Source organism: Melopsittacus undulatus, chromosome 3 (assembly GCF_012275295.1).
Source record: "Melopsittacus undulatus isolate bMelUnd1 chromosome 3, bMelUnd1.mat.Z, whole genome shotgun sequence".
Taxonomy (NCBI): domain Eukaryota; kingdom Metazoa; phylum Chordata; class Aves; order Psittaciformes; family Psittaculidae; genus Melopsittacus; species Melopsittacus undulatus.
Genome location: NC_047529.1, coordinates 74,996,403 through 75,016,653, shown reverse-complemented (window position 1 = coordinate 75,016,653; position 20,251 = coordinate 74,996,403). Strand labels below are relative to the sequence as shown.

The window sequence follows — 20,251 nt, the reverse complement described above, 5'->3', positions numbered from 1 at the left end:
TAATTTTCTTATGAGCTTTTCTTTTTTCTCTATTACAGAAGGGAGATCTTACAATAATGATTAGCATCATCTCTCTCTGTTTGTCATGCTATGTAGCACGAAAAGACACCTTCTGGCATCAATACAAGTTTAATCTATACCTGCAAAATGTCAGAGCTGAAAGCCCTCTATGGCATAGGGATGTAACAAGTCACTAGGAAAAGAATGAGGATGCAAACTTGCATTTCATCAGCTACCAATAAACAATTCTATGACTGCATGCTCTTCCTTCATGGCGTTCCACCTTACTCATCAAAAGGGGAGCAAGCCATCTCACAGTGGCTCTATAGAAAAAGCAATTAAGAATTTTACTGTGATATAAGGAAACTCACAATCCTGAGTTCTCCAGAGGCAACCTGATCACATATTTATGCTTCTTATGATCAGTCACAGGATTCTTAGAAGTATCATTAGCTAATAGAAAGTTAAAAGCCATAGGCCAGATTTATTTAAGTTGCAAATTTTCTCAGTTTTACTGTGAGTAAGAGGCACCCTTGGAAAATAGTAAGAAATGGTTCACAGGTATCTCCTGACATGGCTAGAAGCAGTTGAATAAATGATTTTGAAAGGATAATGGTGCCACATTAAGCAGAAAGTCTGCGTGTGATAAAGTTGTCCATTAGATACAGTCTGCAAATAGAATGAAGAAGCTTCTATAAACAAGTATGGATATATTACAGGAACAATTTAATAATATGAATCACCAAAAGTTAGCTTAGTCAAAGGTTTGGCCAGAAACATAAAATCACAGGGGACTGAAATAAAATCTTTCCAAATCGCCATGGACACTTTTGCTTAGTATCTACTATAAAAAAATAAATAAAAAAATCTGGAAATATTCTGATATACAGCTAGAAGAGTTTAATGTTCCCTGATGAGCCTGGGATAGGCCATCACATCACTGGTGAAAAACCTGGGCTTTCACAAGGGAATCTCCCTCCAGCACGGATAACAAGTATCTTTCTGACAGGCATGGAAAATCTAAACGGTGACCCAGCTGCTGCAGACTTTTCTGGGAGGAAGGATGCAAAGAATTCTCAATCAATCAGCTGCTGGAAATGTGAAAGTCCTAGAACAAACTCATGTTCCAATAGGAACATTATAAATAATTTGACGGAGTTTGGATTCTATGATTATTTAGACAGTGTTGTAATAAATGATTCCAGGGCAAGAAAATTCCTGGATGTCCTCAAACCACAGATGGTAATTCTTATTATACATGCGAACATCCCAAACCTGGCTTCAGAATTTTTCCTTTCCTCTTTCCATAAATACAGGACAAAATCTGGAGGAGAAACATTCCTTTGATAATAATCAAAGAACAATCAGCTATTTAGCTTCTTGAATAACAGAGCTAAACAACAGTAGATTTACAAGCATTAAAGATTTCTACTAAAATTGACTCAAAGAAATTTTACCCCAAATTTATATAAATATAAATATGTGAAAACTTGATTGCATTACATCCATTCGTATCTATTTAAATCGGCATTTGAGTTTTGATCCAAGGTTTACACACATAGCATGTAAAAGGCCTGCACTTTATAATGCTACTACTACTTTTCCTGGCACTTTCATTACTGTTTTTGATTTTTACAGTACATAGTACTTTATAAAATGATCAGACATATGTTAGGTTTGTTGTCTTGCCAATGTGCAACAGGAATTTTGTTTTGTTCTGTAAGTTTATACTCCAGTGATTAGTCTGTTTTCGTAATGGCACAATGGTGTGTTTTGTTTGAATTCAGCTTTGATTCCTCTTTGAATTCCTCTTTATGTCCTCTACCAAGTGATGGTCAATTTTTTACTTTTTCTGTTTAACCTTTTTTGTTTTTTTCTCCAAGTAAGGCTCACCACATTCGAATAGGTAGATTCCCAGGAAACTGAGATTACATTACCTCTGTCATAGACTTCTCATATAACTGTGAAAAAAAGACACTGCACTACATTTTAAAAAGCATTTAGGTGCCATAAGATGCAAGCAGGCATATAGTAGAATTTTAAAAGTTTCAGCACCTTTTTGCTACTGATTTCAAAAGAACCTTTTGAAAATTCCAGTGGGGGTTCATGTGCTTCTCAAATGCTATTTCATAGCTTTTTGATGTCTAGGCTTTTCTATTTGTGAAAAAAAAAGAAGGAAAAGGATTTCTGGGGTGATGAGAAATACCTCAACTACAGCAGCCTGTCTAGATACTGTAGCACCAGAGACCATTCTGCATTTTGTGTGAAACGTAGGTTTTTTTCATTTTTGATGTCTAGGCTGGTCAAGCTCCACATGAATGTCTTGAACCACCTCAGACATCGCCAATGGAACAAACTATGTGTGGACAACTGGATCAGCCTTACATCCCTGTTACCAGTAGGTGTTTACTGGAATGTTGAAGACCTATTTTATCTGCAGAAATCTACATGTAAATACCTACAATTAGACATCTTAGTCTAAAGCTGAAATGCATCGATGGAGTTGTCTGTTAGTGTACAATGGGTGATAGAGCAGACTGTTAGAGACTATTTTCCCTTTTCATTATTAGAACATAAATTCATAAAAGGGATATAGTATGTCCTGGATTTGTAAGGAAAATATTTTTTATCCATATGGAACATGTGACTTTATCTGGGTTTCCTGTCACTCAAAGAAATACTACATTAATTTGTTTGGATGATTGCAGGAAAGAGGAAATAAAAAGTAGGGGGAGAACTGGGAACTGTAAGCGGTTTTATAGAAAGCACAGTAAACATACATGAACAACAGGCACATTTCATGTTCCAATATAACTGCTTCCGTACCTGGAAATCAGACGCATTATTCTGTGGACTAACACTGAAAGAACCACCTCTGAATGAAGTCGAATTTATAGAAGACACTCCAAGTGCGAGGTTTCGTGTTGAAATACTCATGGATGGTCCAGTGAACTGGATCTTTAAAGCCAAGGCATCAATAGTTTTTAGAGCTCTAAAACCAGAAATAAAATTATTATGAAAACTGAAAACAGGAAAAAAAAATACTATGCTCTGCATACTCTCCACATTTAAGATGATCCTTCTACTATTGACTATGTTTCTATCCCCCATCTGTGTACTCACAAGGAGACACTCAGGCTGTAAATTTAGGCATCTCTGTTGAAAACAAAAGTTTTTGATTAAGAAAAACGATCTGACTACATAGCACTGGTCCTGAAATAACTTTCCAACAATACTTAGATCTATGCTGTGTCATGTATCAGGAGAATTCCACCCAAACACTTCATCTTCATCTTTGTCATGCACATTAATTTTAGTACAAGAAGAAATATTTGTATATCTAATTTGGAAAATTATTTTTGATCGAAATCACAAAAGTTTGATTTTTGTACTGCAGTTGTTTATCTGTAAATAGAAGGGTGAATCTTTCCAACAAAGTAGGCTGCTCTAAAAACCTTGACTTAAATGCAGAAATACTTACTCTGAGGATGATGCTGCCAGTACACTGTCTGAACTGGTTAGAATATTGGAAAAAATTGTCACCACGGTAGAACCCAGAGATTCATCAATTTCTTCATCATTCACAATTTTTTTGAGCTTCTGCACAACATCATTTACTTTGTCTGAGGTTAGCTGCTGCCCTTCGCCAGTGAGATTCAGAAGCTGATTGGCTATATCAGCTGCATTTTCTGTAAGTGTATGAGTAAGATGAAGTAAAAAGAGAAGATAATGTATATCAGTCCTGAAATAATTAAGAAATACACATTTTTATTCTCATCGTTGACAGCTACTGCATGTTCTGTGGTACTTGAAATGAACATAGGACTTCATAATTTTAACAAATTTCTAATTTTCTGAAAAACTATGTAGAGCTTACTGTCCTCATTGGCTGTGTCTTTCTTGTCTTAACTTGATTTGAGTTTGCAAATTAGAACTATTATTGAAATGGCTGATTGAAAGGATATAAAGGGAAGTAAGGAATAAAAATTTTCTCTTTTTTTCTCCTTATGCTATCCTTTTTTTTTTTTTTTTTTTTCCACTGGGAAAGAACAGTTTCACTTTGAAATGAAACAAATGCATCCAAAGTCACTATTACTGACAAAGTATTAACTCTTCTAAGCTTTAGGGAGAAAGTCTGACCACATTACAAGTGTTTCAGTTCCTTCAGCAGGTCGCGCTTATACTGGGCTGGCAAGTACAACACACAAGCATGTTTCTTGACAAGAATCTTCCTGGTAAGGGAAGTTTGACAGTTTATCCAGTGGCAAAATATCAGAGTAAATCACATGTTAAACTGTAAATTTGATGCCACCTTGACAGAAAACTAACATAAACACTAAATTTTAAAATATAAAAATATTTGAGATTTATTTGAATTGGCAAGTAAGATTTTGAAAGAAGATCAAGCTTCTTTAGGTTGCAACCGGCTGTGGTTTTTTACTGCTGTGTTTTACAATACAGCTTTTGCTCCCTTTACTGTAGAATTTTCATTTTACATGAACTAATGGTTTCCTATAGTCTGACTACAAGTACTCAATCAAACAAGTTAGGTAGTCAGGCTCCCTAGGACCACTGTATCAGTGAGGGTGCTTCTTCAAGAAAGCAAATTAGAACAGGAGCTTAGTGCAGGTGCTCTGAATTCCTTAGGCGAGTACCATACTCTTCACTAGCTCTGGCACTAATAATGGGGGCCATAAAATTATTGCCCATTGTTTTATTACTCCTTTAAGGCTAGAATGACACCACAGGGTATTTTGCAAAGTGAGAAAAAAAACCCAGTGAAGAGAGTGGGAGTCTTTCCACTGGCACCTACAGGCACTGGAAACATTTAAAATTTATCTGAATCTGAATATCAAGCTACCACCTGCCTCAATTCTTGCTGAATTACCTTTAGAATTTGATTTATTTCATTAATTGGTATCCAGAGCTTTTCACGGATGGGTTGAATTCAACTTGGTGTAATTCCACAGAATTTAAATATTTTATATTTGCACTGACTTTTTAGAAAGATTTTAAGCAACCCAGCATAAAGGCATATATTCTTCCTTAATGTCATTTCATTACAGCAAGCAGTAACCAAGGTCTAAAAAACTATTCCTTTAGCCAAAGACCAGTATCAATATACACACCTGTGCAATTTCTAAGATCAGGCTGGCCCCAGTATGATGTATAATTCTGCAGACCCAAATAGCTAAAGAGGAAAAATGACAAAATTCACGTGAAATACAATAGCACACATTACATAAATTTTAATGATCCTTCTATAGGTATCACAGTGGTCCACTCTTCTCAATTCACAACTGTCCTAGCAACATGGCCCCTAGTGAAAAGAAATACATATTCTTGTCAGTGTAAATATGTAATCAATTAAGTGACAGTGCTGAGACAAACTCTAGGTCTTTTGAACAAGCTGATTGCTATAATGATAGCTATACTGATTTGATAAACTGTGTTAGCAGAAATTATGGTCTTGCATTTCTGGAAAGACCAAAATGTTGACAAAAACTACTGTGCCCTTATTATGACCTCATCAGATGCTGTTTCCATAATTTCCATCTAATACAAATGGTTTTGATCAAGCCAATAGCAAGCTGTAAGAAGAACAAGGACAGGAGCTATGTGCAGATACAAATTTATGCCGCCCATGAAAACTGGGGCAAGTCACCAACAGATCCAGGTCCCAGGTAAGGGTCACATATAAACAGTTTTTTCAAAACTGCTTTTTAAAAAAGCCTTACCATGGCAAAATACCCCAATATGGCTTCGAAATTAACCACACTTTTTCCTCGTTTTTCTTTAAACACAGTCATGTTATCATAGCAAGGCAAAGGCAGAATGGAGAATAGGAAAAATCTATTCTTTCATTCAGCACGTGATAGAATAAAGTTATTCCTCCATTGACTGACTTTATTATAACAACACACTAGCTGGTAACCTTCCACTGTGGGAAGCACAGGATTAGAAGAGACCCTTAGGAGACCTTCCTCTTCTCTCAAAACACATTCCACCTGTCCTCCACATTATCAAAACCTAGTGGATGCAGAGGCAAGGAAAGAATAGCACAGCGCAGAACACATACTCTTTTTTTTTCATGAAAAGTACTGTACATGGACAATCAAAGGTATTGTGCAGACCACACATGAACAATAAAGATAAGCAATATGGGGCAGCAGAGGGCAGAAGCCTTAATTTTTAATGATTCTGAGGTTCTGACATAAAAACAATTTGACTTCTGCACTACTCACTCTACAACAAAAGTTGTGCAATCAGAATCCAGCAGTTCTTGTATAAGATTAAGAGGCTGAGGAAGTGAGTTATTTACATATAATGCTGGTTGCTTTCCTGTTTGGCACAGATGCTCAAAGCTGATTCATATCCATATTGCCATATTGTTTTCAAAAAGTAAAAGATCTGGTCTTCTCAGAACATGTTCCAGATGTAATGTGGGCAGATAAGACTACTGTATTACATGTAATGGTGATCATCCTAAATACTGAAGAAATTAAATAATACATCATAGCCGTGTTCAAGGCACTGAAAGGAGATCAAAGCCATATTGTTTTGGTAATATATCAAAGGAAGTAATAATAGTACCATTTTACAAATGTGAAATAGAGATACAGTGTCTAAATCTTTATTACATGCTCACAAAGAAAGCCAACAGTAGGGAAAATTTATGCTAAACCATGTGTTTTTAAAAAAAACAAGTTTAAATCTTTAAGCGTAAGATTATCCCCAACTTCAATCACGAGTAACTACTGGCAAAATGCTTGTTTCACAGATTTTCTCTTACTTTCTCTTAATGACATGAGAGGATCTGGATTAAACCAATTACACCACTCATCATCAAATTTTGCTGAAATTTCTTATACAAACCAGTAGTAGTTGAGAGGTAGCAAATATGAAACTTTGGTTTCAGTAACATAAACATCAAGACTAGAAGACAGCAGTTTAATTCTGTATAAAGGTGCTATTTTTATAGTCACTTTGAACATGTATTACTTGTGGGCCTCAACTGCCCTACAGAAGTGGTAGATGAGCCTTTTTTTTTCTTGTCAGTGAAGTACATACTCTTACTGTACACACATAATCTCTCACAGTATAGAAATCATCTCCCTGAAATACAATACCAGCCAATGACAACCATTATGCAGGATGCAGTTTAACTATATAACCAGAAAGTTGCATTTGAAGCTCACAGCTTCTTAGGTATTTGAAAACCTACCAGGTCCTTGATGCAGTCTGAACAGAGCTCCCATGGCATAATGTGAAGTTGGTCACAGTTGGTCTGGTATCTGGCCAAAAATAGTTTGGAGGGTTTTCTTCTGCTAAACATTTTTCTGTAACAATAAAAGTGCATCGGTGTTAATGGTAAATTTCTTCATCTAATCATCTTCCACTTCTTCCTCATCTTGTCACCCAGTCTACAGTGCAAAGCTGTCTTTATATTAAATGCTTGGTTGCTGTCTACAGAGTAGTGGCAATGGAGGGGGCCACTACAGGGGACAATATATAATGCTGCTGCTTGAGACACAGGATTGAACATGCATGCTACACATTCCACATACACTCCACCAGCCCCCACCTCCTCCCTCTCAAAGGAAGGGCAATTCCTGCAAGAAGCTGAATGGTAAAAGATGAGAACTAAAAGGAAATTAAGGACAGCAACTGGCAGGAGCACAAACAACGCGGTGGAGGAGTGGGCATGAGGGGCCTTAGAGGTCCAAAATGTCTCATTAAAGCTCTGGCTGTAAATCATACTTCGTACAAGAGGAGCTGTCAGGAACTGTCCCAGCCTCTTTGAACCATACAGCAAAACACTGACTAAAGCAATCTGGACAACTGTGTTTGTGTTAAAAGAGGTATCTTGAGCAGAGCTCTCTGAGATTAGTGGAACAATGAGGCTTAGAGGAAAAATTCAAAACTTGAACCAGTCATACCGCTGGGCAATGTGAGATTAGTATAGCACAGAAAATGCTTACGTATGGACAAGCAAACAAAATCTGTTGTAACAAAGCCAAAAACTACCTACCCACTGGATCAACATCCACAGTATGAATCTTATATCCTCCTTCCATGGTCCCATTATTACTTATGAGTTTCTGTCGGATGTCTTCCTCTTCTAAATTGATGTTGTTGGTAGAATTATAAACCAGAAGAGCCAAAACCCCAAAACTGCAAGGAAAATAATGAGTGTTTGAGTCAGAACAGCAGAGGCCAAATGTGTGGAAATAAAAATATCTGACAAACTCTGGTTTTCCTAGTATGGAACAAGTATCACCAAGACAATGTTGCTCATTATCTGTAAATTACTTTTTTTGTATTTATAGGGCCATGAAAAAAATGTACATTTAGGAAATTTCATCCTCAAGTTACCATTAAAGAAGCATCTCATCAAAGGAGCTAAGAAATGTTTTCAGAAGATTTAGATTCTTTTAAAAGATGAAAGCATAAAACTGTGAGTTCTAAATGAGCCTTAATTAAATTTAAAAATAAGGTTGCTGATGGCTGAGGAACTTAAAAGCTGATTTATCCCACCTTACAAAACTTGGGAAAAATCATCCAAGAGGGTCTGTCTGTTCACTGACTGAAGAAGACTGGAAGATTAACGAAGAACAGATGTCTACATTTTGATGTAGTGAAAAACACCCTGACACACTTCTGCAACTTTTAGTCCTAATTAAGGAAGTCTAGTTACTCAGATGAGTAATTCAAGTTTGAGCAGCAGTAGCTGTTTTGTACTGTAGCCCATTGCTACTTTCTTGGGCATAAGAAGTAGTTAAAAGTGCCCAAGTCTCTTTCCTGTGAGAAAAATAAAACAGTCCCCACCCTTGTCCAAAAACATAGCTTTTCTGGAAGGGAAATAATGAACAGAAAAAAGTTCTCGCAGGACACAGGAAAGAAGCCCAGAGTAGAAAGCTCAAAAATTTCCTCCTGGTACACAGAAAACACATGTTGGAGAAGAGAATGTCGGTACCCAAGAGCATTGCTTGGCTCTGGCTAGTAGAAGGTGACGCCACTGAAGCATGGAACATTGGCTCTTCATGTTAGCCAAAATGCGGAGAAAAGGAAAAAGCAAGCCTCCTTTGGGTTGTCTTCATCATAGCCTTGCCCTTGGATACCCAGCAGTCTGAATAAAGACAAATCTTTGCAGTGTGTGAGCAGTTCCTGGCAGCCTGGGAAGTGGCAGCACTGTCAGCACACATACAGTGAGCAGGGCACACACCAAACAAACAGAGCTGCTTTCACTGGTGGCACCCAGTGCAAGAAAGCAGCTGTGAGCTAAAGGGTCTTCAAGTCTACTTGAAGACCAAAAGAAAAAGACTGTATGGCTGCTGTATGTAGGAGGGGTGGTAGGGTTTTCAGGTACCCCTTCCTAGACAGACCAAGACTCCATTTCCAAAAATCTTTCCAAAGGATATCCCCATGATAGCAGCTCAGAGTTCCACCTTCCAGAGGTGCCTAGTCTGGTACAGTATAAAACTACAGCTTAGTGTACAGATGTTGCTCTTAGATGGCAGATTGAACCCTCTTTCTCTCAGACATACTTCTAAAAACTGAATACCTCCAATAATTTTGAAGTGCTCACATTAGTGGAATGACATTAAAAGAGCTGACATTAAGGCAACCTCTCAGTCTAAGAAAAAAACTACAAATGAAAAGCAAAGCCCAAACCTCATAAAGAAATCCTAAATACTCCACACATTTCACTGTTGCAGATGTAAAGTAAATAAAATATACACAGTCCCTGACTGAAGCCCTTTTTTTTTTTTTGGTCTTGATTTGGGTTTTTTTTTTGTTTTGTTTTTTATTGCACACCAGTACACTTTTCTATTTTCTTGCCATATCCACTGTTTTACTAGTAACATTTTGCTGGAAAAGAAGTGAAAAAGTGACAACCTGCTGGCTTGGCTTGTTGTTTCCCAGTGGATGTATTTTAGCAGAGAAATTACAGCTATCCCTCGCTAGGTCACTCTTACCCTGCTCCCAGAGATAATGAGTTCCTCCTAACACTCTTTTGGCCTCTGTGGAGTGCTCAATATATGGCAATAGATTCAGCAGGGTGGATATGCACCCTTGCAGGATTTTGCTATATATCTTGGGTATATTATGTGGCACAAGTTTATTATGACATTTATTTTTAGCAGAAGCATGGAAATTGCCTATGGGATTGCCAGTTCCTTCAGCCCTCCAGCAATTCAGCCCCAGAGTCTCCTGGAACTTAACCATCTTTCCTAAAAGATTCTGGCTTCACTCATCTATTCCCTTTACTTCAGAAGAGGAAAACTTAATATACTGATGCCACTCCCTACCTCAGCACTTTGGCTGCAAAACAGAAGTCATCAGTCACTGCTACCGCTATGCTGCCTATTGCAGGACTCCCAGCTAACCAAAATGATATTTAGTACTGTACCATAACTGTGCAGAGGGATAACAAGAACAAAACAGAAGGGATAATGATAGATGAAGTAGAACCGGTTACAGTTATCTTGAACAGTTATAGAGAAAGGTATTGATTATGAAGCACTGATAAAAATAATCTTTAAACCACTTTTGTTATTTGTATTCTGAGAAACTCTGAGAGCACAAGTCATGTATACTGCGTAATAAGAGACTGTTCCATATTATGATGAAAACAATTTCTATAAACTTTTCAGAATAACTCATGTTAGCTTCCCAAAGTAAATAAATACCTTTTAACTTGACAGCTGATGCAATATGAAGCTGAGCGCTTCCTTCCACTTTTGTCACACTCAGATCGCAGGAAGAAAACATTTTAGTGGTGAAGAACAAAAAAATCTTGATTTGGGAAACAGTAGGCCTACACTTAAATAAATGGCAACACTGCTATGCTCTGTCGGTGTCACTGGATTTGACACACGCAACCTTACATCTTTTTTTGTGTGCCATATAAAAGCAGAAAGATTCTCAATGCAGTAACCAGATACAAATTGCACATCACCAACAGTAACCTGTACTGCTAGTACTACTGCAGTCAATATAAAAAACTGGTGTAGGTAAACACCATGGGGATAAGTATTTATGCCTCTCTTCTCTTTCACTGAAATGGTAACAGCTACAGCAAGCAAGGAAACAGGGGAAGACTGGTCTGTTGAGCTAAGCTGGCTCACAGAGGGGAGTTTACAGAGCTGCATCTTCATCAAAAGCACAGAAGGCGGTGGTGGAGCCTATGCTGCCATGGCGCGTACCACAAAGCCGGCTTTCTTCTCTGGCAGCGTGACTCAGAGCTATTCCAGGACTGTGTGCCTACACACAGGCAGTGGTCTCACTGCTACGCAATGCAAGAAGCCTGAAGGAAGGATTAACAAACCATGTGAACCGTGCAGCACAGAATCCCTCATACCTGAAGATATGTGGTTGATAATTAGCAATGCATATTTCTGTACTCATTTCAGTTGTACTAGACAGGCTGTACTAATAATGAATTATTGTGTTTAACAAATCACTATTTATTTTCTTTGTAGTTAATGTTACTTGATTTAAAGAATATAAGGAATCATTTTAAAAGCACTTAAGTACTCAGGGAGTCTATACTTCCATGAAAAGTCACTGGGAATTTAATTCCTAAGTACCTTGACATATTCAAAAAAGTTTCAAGATGTCAGAATTAAATTCTTTACCAATGTTGCTGTTATGCTGGCTTTGAAGAAGCAGAGATGAGTAGCTGTAACTCAAAACTGGCAGCACAGGTAGGCCATCTAGTCACCTGTGAACACTACTAACTTCTTCCCATTAAATGGACAGCATGAGCTGATTATTGCTTAAGCCACTCATGAAGATTTACTACAAACAACAAACAAAATATTAGAAAACACACAGAATGAGACAGAATGAAATGTGAAAATAGAGGGAAATTAAAGGTATTCCACAAACGCATCCGAGTTGTGGATAAACTTTTACTTGAGTTGATTTTGACTGTGATACCATTAAAATACCATTAAAATAGTACTGGCCATAAAAAACACATTCAAAATAATGTCAGGGATGAAGCGGCTCCTTTCTCAGCAGAAGGTTATATTACAGAAAAAAAAATCACAGACATCAGGACACAAAACTAAAATCTGCAGCTTCTTTTCAGACTACTAAAAATAAAAGAATCCTAAGCTTTTCTCTTAAGTCAGTGACCACTCTATCAGAATAGAGCTGTAAGCAGCATGGTCATACCTCTATGCCTGTCCTTTTGCTTTTGAGCCTTACTCCTTACAGATCTGGTGAGAGAATACAAAAAAAACCTAAGGCTTTTAAACAGAAACCACTTACAGTACGTGATGATTTGGTATGAAGACTATTTGTTAGCAGAGACTGTAGCAGAAAGGGCTGGAATCCCTCACATTTCAACAGCTTGTTTTCACTGAAATGTTTTTGATTGTGCTTGAACTATGTTCCAAAGATACAAAGAAAAATCCCACTCCCTAACACAGTACTTCCCTAAAAATGGCATCTAACAATGTCAAGCCTACACTAAAGCCAGTTAAAAGTCACTGTCAGTTGGGTGAAAAGCAGGCAGCTTCAGCAGGACACTAAGAAGCAATCATACCTCAGTCACTTGGGAGGAATTCTCAAATTTCTCTGTCTGTAATGTAGTCTTTATTTATAGGCCATGGACACAAGATGCCACTGTGGAGAAACCTGTGGATTTATGCTTGGCTCTTTGTTGCTCAGTTTTTCAAGCAGAAATGTTACACATAATGTACACATTATGTGTCATTTTAAAATGATGCTCAGCACTGGTCAAGGCTGTTCTTTTCTGCCTTCAGTAACACTGAAGTTGAATTTGCAGGGAACAGAGGTATGCCAGGTCCAAGTTGTTCCTAAAACCTCACTAGCTGAAACCAGGGAAATTTTAAAAATAGGAATAGGCATCACAGATGTGTTCATTTATAACAATAAAGTGATTATTATTTAATAACAAATAATCTTAAGTAACCTACAAAGAATGCAAAAGGCAGATACTTTACTTGGTAAAGATACTTAGGACTATAAAAGTAAAATTATGCTGCTCTGATGTTGCTAGCTCCTGTCTAAAACTATTACGCAACTTAATTAGCTGAAGTTTTATCCAAGTGCATTAAAATAATGATTAAGCAACACAAGACCCAAGAACACAGCATGCAGAAGCCTTGGTCTGCCTCACTGAGACTGGTGGCACAACTCCCACGGACCTCAAAAAAGGACTAGGCATGCCTATGGGCAGCTCTGATTTCCTGCTTTCTTCTCTATTTTCATGCCGAAGAGAAGGGATTTCTGTTCAAATTTAGACAAATGGCCATCACTGTGGTTTTTAATTTGGATGAATTGTTTAGCAGTACTAACATTAATGTTGTTTCCCACAGTAGAAGAAATTGAACATGGGAAATAGGCCAAAATTATGACAATCAAGTAGAGTTGTTTAATAAAGACCAATTCTGGAGCAGCCCTATACAGCCATTTGACAAGACCTAGGATCAGTACGACCCTTCTGAGAAAAGCAGCAGCAGAAGTCACATAAAATTTTGAAAAAGCTGCAGAGTCATAAAAGGCAAAGGGTTAATGGAAGAAACAAACACATTTATCATTTATCTACATCAAATCCACAAACTGTCTGCACTATCAAAGATCTGTTCAAAATAATGGGGTGCCGTTCTGAAACCCTGTCTACTTAATTTTGAACAGCTGCCCTCTCATTAAGAGATGGCAACAGTACGACCAGAGTCAAAAATCAAACATAGACATGAAGTCAAGGAAAATTGTGATAACAATTTATTAAGGTAGTTAAATAATCTACTGAAGTATTAGCTTGATATATTGCTGTCATACAGATATCTCACAGTATCAAAGGTGCTGATAATAATATGCATTTTGGACTTGGCACTCTGTCTCTCATCACCATGTACATGAATTTGTAACAATCACAGTGTACTTTGGATTTCTGCAGCTCATAGAACACAACAACAAAAGATTAAGAATCCACTCCCTTATTTTTGTTTTGCTTTGCTCTTCTCTGGAATACCGTACAGTTTAAAATATTTATTTGGAAAACACCTATTTTTAACACACCAAAAAAAGACAGCCTCCTACCTCCTACTTCCAGCTTCTATTTCTTCTCTACATCATTCTAACAATTCTTCCTCTTTCACTTGCAAGAAGACTAAGCAGGGAGAGTGACAGCAGAAGTGCCTTGATAAGGTAGCAGTGTGGTAAATAAGGTTGAAGCAAAGGAAAACGCATAGAAAGTACTGGGAAAGTTTTGTGGGTTTTTTATATTTATTTTGTTTGTGGTTTTGTTTTTGTTTTGGTTTTTAATTGCTGTATAAAATACTAATCCAAAAGGTAAGGAAAAAAGATGCAATCTGAATAATAAGAATATGACTTCATGTAAAGAGAGGGAAAACTTCTGGAAGAGCAATTTGAAGAATTATAATAGTGCCTTAGAAATAAAAAGGCAATGATCTTGGGGGAAATGCAGAAGAGACAAGGTTTTGTGAGTTACAGTAAGATTATTACATTCACTTCTGTAAAAATAGCTAAGGCCATGATACTTATAGGTTAGGTCTTTTAACTGTGGAGTGAAATTCTGTTCAGATGAACGTAAATGGAATAAGAAGTACTTAAAGCTAAGAGAAGTAGTGGAATGGCTCATATTACAACAGACTTATTCTTGTCTATCCAAAATAGAGAAACAATAAAGCTGAAGAGGGACTTTTTACAAGGGCATGTTGGGATAGAACAAGGGGAAATGGTTTTAAACTGAAAAATAGTAGATTTAGAAGGTACTATGAAAAAATCCTTCACTATGAGGCACTGGCACAGGCTGTCAGAGAGGCTGTGGCTGCCCCATCCCTGGAAGTGTTCAGTGCTAGGCTGGATGGGGCTTTGAGCAACCTGGTCTGCTGGAAGGTGTCCCTGCCCCTGTCATAGGGGTTGGAACTACACCCAAACCATTCTATAATTCCATGAAATAAAAAATCTTTAGACAACTATTCACTGAAATAATTTATATGAATGTTTAATTAATAGAATCTGCATGAAACCCTGCTGTAAGTGAGTTACATACAAGATCTCAGCCTTAACATTTCAGGGGATCATCAGAATAGTGAGAAAGTTACATTACTTCCATCAGGGATTAAAAATTTCCAACCTGTAACCTGCTAATTTTTTATACCCCTGAATGTTACTCTGGTGTCCTGTAGGATTTCCTTAGAATCCTACCCAGGACAAAACCAAGAAAGTGGAAAACCTAACAAAGTATCTTGAAAACAGTGATTAGGAAATAGTAAAAAAAACAGTTTGCTTTCTGGATCTTCAGAAATTCAACAGATTTCTTCCTTGCAAAATCTAGAAACAGATGCATGAATCTCAAAGAACTGGAAACCTGGTGACTAAACCCAGGAACACTGAAGACTACTGGTAAGCTGATCCTTCTGTTTTTTTTTTTTTTTGTAAGGGAAGCAATATATAATGCTAGACACATACTTAGAAGACCTGAAGCTGGGAGAACACCAGCTTTTCTCACGTTTCCCCTGTAAGAGGTAAATGATGCATGAAAATACACGTCAGACATAAAAAATACATGAGAAACCAGCAAAAAATCCAGTGTATATGTATTTGTATATATGCACATGTGCTTATACAATGCATGAAAAGTTTAACTTTTGTTAGTCATGTATCATGCAGCTCAATTAACCTTTTTATTATCCCTGTGTTACCCAACTTGGTTGTTAGGTTTGGGCAGAATTTTCACTTCTCTTTTTGTATTTTCTTTTCTAAGTAAACATGCCCAGCATGACAATCCTGATTATTTGGAGAACAGTAACATTTTGTGTGACATGATCAACATTTATACTAAATTGTTCAGAATTATAAAAAAATACCAGTTGGCCTTGACAAAAAGTGCACTAGAGCCCATGAGAAGATTAGTTCTTCATTAGACCTCCCCTAAGAAGCTTTATGACATACTACAAATGTGTAATTACATTGCTTCTGAAATTACATATGATAAGCAAAGTAAATAGGAAGGAGGTTACTTCCTCATAACTATCTAGAAGTAATTTAGTGCTGTATTCACTGTCTGTCACAAAGGGAGGGAAAGGGAATTATTAGAATTTCTAGAATAATTTCTCCCTCTTCATTTTTTTTTTATATAGACCAGGAATAAGAAACAAAATCCAGAAGACAGGGTGGTGGGAAGGAGAGACAAGAAGAAATCAGGTATGCATTCTAGGGAAGAACATGCTGACAGGCTGAGCTGCTAGCCTCGTAAATGATGCAGGCATAAAGATGGGGAAAGCTTTACATTCCTCAGCAGTCTTGGATTTTGGTAAGACCTGAGGCATGGTCTCCACTTAAAAGGTTCTGCTGGCATAACCATACCAATTAGAAGTGGGAAAGAAAGTCCAAGCCACATCACTGCACTGTACTGCAAATGTAGGTCAAGCAGCAAAATAGCCCATTCAGAGACTAGGTTTACACTATACCAGCTAAATGGTTTTGCCAATAAAAGCTGTCTTTCTGCTCTGTGTGTGGGAAGGAGATAGTAACTTTTACAGATCTTTTTGCGTGTAGCTAAACTGTAGAAAACTGGAAGCAACAGGAACTACTCTCTGCTGGTTAATTGGGAATAGTTGGCTTCCTCTGAAATGAAAAAGCCTAGCTGTTACTATGGCAGTTCTCAAGAGTCAGAAGTCCTTTCCCATGAGATTTTTGCCTACTTCTGCAAACAGATACATCCTATACCCACTTTTTGCCCCTTCCTCACAAGACTAATAATTCTGTTTTGGTTTCCTCTCCTTACTTTGGTTCTAAGATTCACTCCCTCCCCACACATCTCTCAGAAATCAGACTGATGCTTTCAAAGAAATCCCCCAAGGCCCAATTTTCAGGGGGTGTGACCCATCTAACTTTCTTTGGCTGCCTCTGAGGCCGTCCCAACTCGAGTGCCTCTGTGCCCAGCAAAAGTCAGGAAATGAGAGCATATGGTAAACAGTTTAACTCACTCGTTTGACTTTGAATTCTAGCATGATTTTTCAGTGTTTTGAGTCTAGTAAGATGTCTGTTAACTCAAAAGACCTTAGTTCAAGAGAAAAAAATGCAGTGACAGTGGATAGATAGTAGTGTACCAACACTTGTTGCTAAAGCAAGCTGGGTGTGCCATACCACATATATATGATATGTCTATTCAGTTTTGTGACAGGTGAAACCTGAGCCCTGAAAAAGTGATCTGTTAAGGTTTAAGGTTCAGTAGGTTCAAACCAAAACAAACACAATAACCAGTATTAGGTTTCTGAACACATCCAGAGCACACAGCTCACCAGCAGTCGTAGATTTACACACTGGCAGCATATGCCAAATAATAGACAACAAATCCAGCAATAGCCAACAAAGCCTGTTGTAAAGCCACTTGTAAGAGTAGCCATTGCTTCTATCAAGAAAATGCCTTTAAAAATGTTACCTTTTAATACTTCTTTTTTCCCTTGTTCCCTCTTTTATGGAGCCAGGGTGGATGCTATGAAAGAAAAGAATATTAATTAGGGTGGGCTAGTTCTCAAAAGGAGCATAGCATAAACATCTTTCCCCTATCATTTACCTGATATTGACCACATACACAGTGTAATTCCAGTTCTGGAAAGTACGGTTTAGCTGAAAAACAGAAATACATTGATCAGATGAATAATGAGATGTCAGTAGGACACTTTGTTGCTTAAGATAGAGTTAGAAATTCACCCTTCTCCCCTCTGAGAAATCCCCTTCACTCTTTCAAAGCAAAGAGAACACTCTCCCATCTCAGTGAAGTGATTGTTGTATTAGATGCATAACTGGTAGTGAGAGATGTGGGTTTTTTTACTGACAGAAGGAAATCTTCTTAAGGTCACAACATGCTGAATGTGTATGAGATGCTGGACTTTTCCTTTTTTCCCACTCTTTCCCATCTTAAATTCCCAGAAACAACCTTTTAATGATTTTTTTTTCAGATCTTTGTGCTATTTATTCTGAATGGGCAATGGGTGTTCAGTTTTCCCACTGAGAGAAACTTCTGTATACTCTGGTAGCCAAGTGACACCTTTATAGATTTTCTGTCTCAGCACCTATGTACTTTTGCCTGGCTACTGCTGTCAAGAGACCTGCACCTGGCTGTATTTCTGGCTTGTAGATGACTATTGTCAGTTTCTTTAGCTTCTGAAAGCTGAAAGTCTCCAGCTTTATTAAAAGAAACATAAAGAATAATTGCCATATATTACAATGTCATATTTTCATGCTAAATAGTTGGTATAAAGACTGCTTACAGACTGTCTGAGTGCCACTATGTGAACTGTCAAAAAGGACAGAGAATATCTGTACTCAGACAGAAGGCACTTTCAGAGGCAAGAACTTCAAAAATCCTCCACACAGAGGGCCCAGAAAGGAGCTTGTTTGATAAATGTGCTGAAAAAACAGGGCCCCAACAGAAACCCCAACAACTGACCTATGATAGAAGACTTCTGAAGTAGAGAATATCAGTGTAAATTGCAAAATTAAATTGCCTCACACAAATGAACATTGTCTTTTTTATTATTATTTCTATTACTATAACTTCAAAACCATGTTAGTATTTTCGGAGAAAAATTTTGCTCTGTATAATGATGTTGGAACTTAAACATCTGCCTCTTTCATTGGACAACTCTGATCTCCCTATGCTTTCCAAAAGTTCAACTAGCATCTACATTTCTTAAGAAGCTGGTTAGCATAGTGGAGACATTTTAAAATTTTATCAATAATGCTTAATAGCCCCAGTGAGACCTGAATTAATTCCTGTGTAAATCAATAATAGAAAGATTTTCAGAGAACACAAATTAATTTAAGAATTTAGTTAGTAGTCTCTCCTTTTTTTAATTTTTTTTTTGACTGGTAACATCAATGAGGCAGGCTCATATATGTAATCACAGAGGAAAAAAAACGTAACTTACCCATTCTGCAACCACATCATGTACTTTCAACGTAGCATCAGAGTTGGAACTAAAGACAACTATAGATATCCTGTAGAATAGCCCACCTGTTCATTAGAAAGGCATTACAATGTTAGAGCAAATTTCCCTTTTTAATAATGAGACTTTAGTTTCATGATGAATATAAAGATTGGGCTGAAATCAACATACAAGGACACCTCAAGCTTTAGCTGGCATTATAAAATGAAGTGAACAAGCCCTGTGGGCTCGAACTCATCCCAATTAGACCAGTCAAATTAGACAGAAATTCCCACCCCCCCATATTTTTAGAGACACATGAAATGTGGTATGAAAATTCACAAATGCATGTATAAATAGCATTTTGCATATGCCTTTAATGTGGTGGGTGAAAGATGATGAAAGTATAATGAATTTAAGAAATTATCATAATTACGGTAGTCTGCAACACAATAAATTTTGCTCCCAGTCATATTGTTATAATCCAGAATTCAACCACTGCAGATTACACTTAAAGAGAGCAGATAAGGCTCATCAATTGAAAATCACAAGACAACTGACAACAGAATTAGGTGGGAGAAGAAATACCCCATTCTTGTTTTCACAACACAGTCACTGCTCTCAGGCCTAGTGATGGCCAGATAGTAGAAGAACTCACATTAGCTTTAGAAAACTGGCAACTGAACAAACCATCTTTCAGTCACAAAATGTGTAATACTTGGCTTGGGGCAATTTTATATTCAGTAAAACAGTTTTGAAATGGCACAGGGTAAATACAAATTCTCTTTAAGCTCAGGAGTTGGTAAGCAGCATTACAAGATTACATGTCTAATAAGTAACATCAAATCATGTTAGAGTTATGTTCTCTATAAAAAGCTTATACTTTTCACAAGTCAAATTAAGTCCTTGGAAGTAGAAAACTGGGCTTTGGGCAAGTTGAAAACACTTGCAAGATTTGGATCTCATTTATATGCATATATCTCTGTATATACATATATTCAATTTTATATGTATAATGTAACTTTCATATGTGCTATACCAATACACACATACAGAAAGTGTGCATTATGTATTTCATATATAGTCATATATATAATTATAACCTTATTTATATAATTATGTATATGGAAAAAATCACCTTAATATAGGGATATGCAAAGTATTTCTAAAATCAAATATAGTAACTATAAACTAGTCAACAGCCTTAAGATCTCCACCAGATGGTTACCCAAAGCATATTTTAATGAGGCGAAGAAAGAACAAGGACAAAGAGCTAATCTACATTTTGAAACACTCTCAGGAGACTGCAGTGG

The 20,251-nt window shown here is 37.1% G+C and overlaps 1 protein-coding gene across 2 annotated transcripts in view; it reads right to left on the bottom strand.

Moving 5' to 3' along the window:
* Window positions 1-20,251, bottom strand: part of ADGRG6 (adhesion G protein-coupled receptor G6) — a 111,316-nt gene that overhangs the window by 30,201 nt on the left and 60,864 nt on the right. For both annotated transcript variants that reach the window (XM_031049885.2, XM_005150047.4), the window contains exons 7-14: window positions 18,942-19,027; window positions 17,585-17,637; window positions 17,450-17,503; window positions 8,033-8,175; window positions 7,226-7,340; window positions 5,130-5,191; window positions 3,482-3,689; window positions 2,827-2,992 (exon numbers count right to left, since the gene is read on the bottom strand). In XM_031049885.2, the coding sequence (XP_030905745.1) occupies window positions 2,827-2,992; window positions 3,482-3,689; window positions 5,130-5,191; window positions 7,226-7,340; window positions 8,033-8,175; window positions 17,450-17,503; window positions 17,585-17,637; window positions 18,942-19,027 (887 nt within the window). The remainder of the gene's footprint in view (window positions 1-2,826; window positions 2,993-3,481; window positions 3,690-5,129; window positions 5,192-7,225; window positions 7,341-8,032; window positions 8,176-17,449; window positions 17,504-17,584; window positions 17,638-18,941; window positions 19,028-20,251) is intronic.